Source organism: Oryzias melastigma, linkage group LG6 (genome assembly GCF_002922805.2).
Source record: "Oryzias melastigma strain HK-1 linkage group LG6, ASM292280v2, whole genome shotgun sequence".
In the NCBI taxonomy this organism is placed as follows: domain Eukaryota; kingdom Metazoa; phylum Chordata; class Actinopteri; order Beloniformes; family Adrianichthyidae; genus Oryzias; species Oryzias melastigma.
The window spans coordinates 25,052,545-25,054,359 of NC_050517.1; the positions used below are offsets into that span (position 1 = coordinate 25,052,545).

The 1,815-nt window shown below is 53.6% G+C and overlaps 1 protein-coding gene across 1 annotated transcript; it reads right to left on the reverse strand.

The window, feature by feature from the left end:
- Positions 1-282: 282 nt before the first annotated feature.
- On the reverse strand, positions 283-1,809 carry ascl1b (achaete-scute family bHLH transcription factor 1b). Its single transcript, XM_024280878.2, has one exon. It carries the CDS (start codon positions 1,608-1,610, stop codon positions 1,020-1,022), a length of 591 nt encoding a protein of 196 aa, XP_024136646.1. The 5' UTR covers positions 1,611-1,809; the 3' UTR covers positions 283-1,019.
- Positions 1,810-1,815: the final 6 nt, after the last annotated feature.

Consider the following 1,815-nt stretch of genomic DNA (forward strand, 5'->3'; position numbering starts at 1 on the left):
ATGAAACGCAATATTAATCCCCCCCCACCACCAACAACACCACCCTGCACCCAGACAAAGCTCTGCAGAAGATGGACGTCAATAATGGTTATTGCGCGTCCTCCCAGCTGCGCAATGGTCTCCATGTGCGCACTGGAGCTGGGGGAAAGGTCACGACAAGGCGTTGAATGGAGAAGCTCCCCTACTTTGCTCAATTACCGCCGCGACAAACACACACCCGTGCCGCACGCGCACAACACACTCGCACCCACACGAAGAACAAGGCTTGCAGCAAAAGGGAGGTAATATAAATAGATTCGTCTTTATTTATAAAACTCGGTTTACACAAAATAGATCTGTTAAAATCAAATATGTACAGGCTACAAGGACAAGTGCATACATTAATAAACGTCTCTTTACCATCTACTGAAACCAAACTACTGTCACAGGTTTGGAGCCTCGGTATTGCTGCAGTCACGTGCCTGACGCGGATCAGCTCACTTCCAGCTGGCTGTCCGCTCAAAAACACTGTCTGGAAGTGGCAACAAAACGTTTGACTCAGTGTACAAAAGGAAACATGACTTCGTGTTAAAACATGATACAGTTTCAGTAATGTTCTTCAGTTTTCACCACGAGAACGTCGTGTTTTACGCGTCATCTGAATAAGGCAGAACGGGAAACCCCGAGGAACTTCTGAGGCGCTTCTGCAGCGCCCGCTGCTCCTCTCTGGTTAATTGCACTTATTCAAACATGACATCAGCAGTTCTTTTCTTCCAGCGTTGTTTCTGAGTCCAGCTCCGTCTCCTTGTGAGTTTGGAGAGGAGCGCGCGCTCATATGCAACAGATGCCCCCCCCTTCTTTCTTCCTGCCCTCCACCTCACTTGTGCTCCACTCCTGCAGAAGCAGTCCCAGTCAGGGAGAGAGGTAACTGATCACCTGTAAGCACAGACAACGAGGCGGAAGTCTTTTTTATCAGCATCTCTGAAAGCTGCCGTGCGCTTTTACGCACAGATGCCGGTGCCGTTTGGATGTTGACAGCATCAGTACCTGTCAAACCAGGTTGTAAAGTCCAACAGTTCCTGTTCTTCAGAGCTCAGAGGCTCATAACCTCCTTCGTCTGACGAGTAGGTGGAATGAGGCGACTCCGGGTCGGCGGAGTAGCTGTTGGAGAGGGTCGGGGACGGCAGCCCGCACTGGAACGCGGCCGAAACGGCGTCATGCTCGTCGAGAAGTTGCTGCAAAGCCCTGATGTACTCCACCGCGGACCTCAGAGTCTCCACTTTGCTCATCTTCTTGTTGGCGGCGCCGTTTGGCACGTGTTGACGCAGCGTCTGGAAGCCCATGTTGACCTGCTTGACCCGGTTCCGCTCCCGCTCGTTTCGCCGGGCCACAGCCACGGGCTGCTGCTGCGGGATGGAGTAGCCGAGGCCGTTGAAGCTCAGGCGCCGCTTGCATCTGAGGAGCTCCGGGGAGCTGGAGCGCTGTCTCTTCAGCACCTTGGTTTTACTCTGGTCCGGGAGAACTGCGGACGTTGCGTCCTGGACCGGCGCGTGCAGGCTGATGGTGGCGCGTCTTTCGTTTAGTCCAAAGGTAAAAGCTGTCTGCGTGGTGGTGATGGTCGCAGTTTCCATCTCTCAGAGGGTTTTTTTGGATGCAGGGGGTGCGCGCAGCCTCAGTAGAGCAGGAGTGCTTGGCAGTGTACAGCTCTCGTGTCCTTCGCGTGGGGACCGTGTGGCCAACTCTAGTCCAAGTCTCTCTTGACTGCTTACTCCACGAGCCGATCTGACCCAAACTTTGGCAGCAATCCTCTTTTTCAACACGCGCCCCAACACCCCA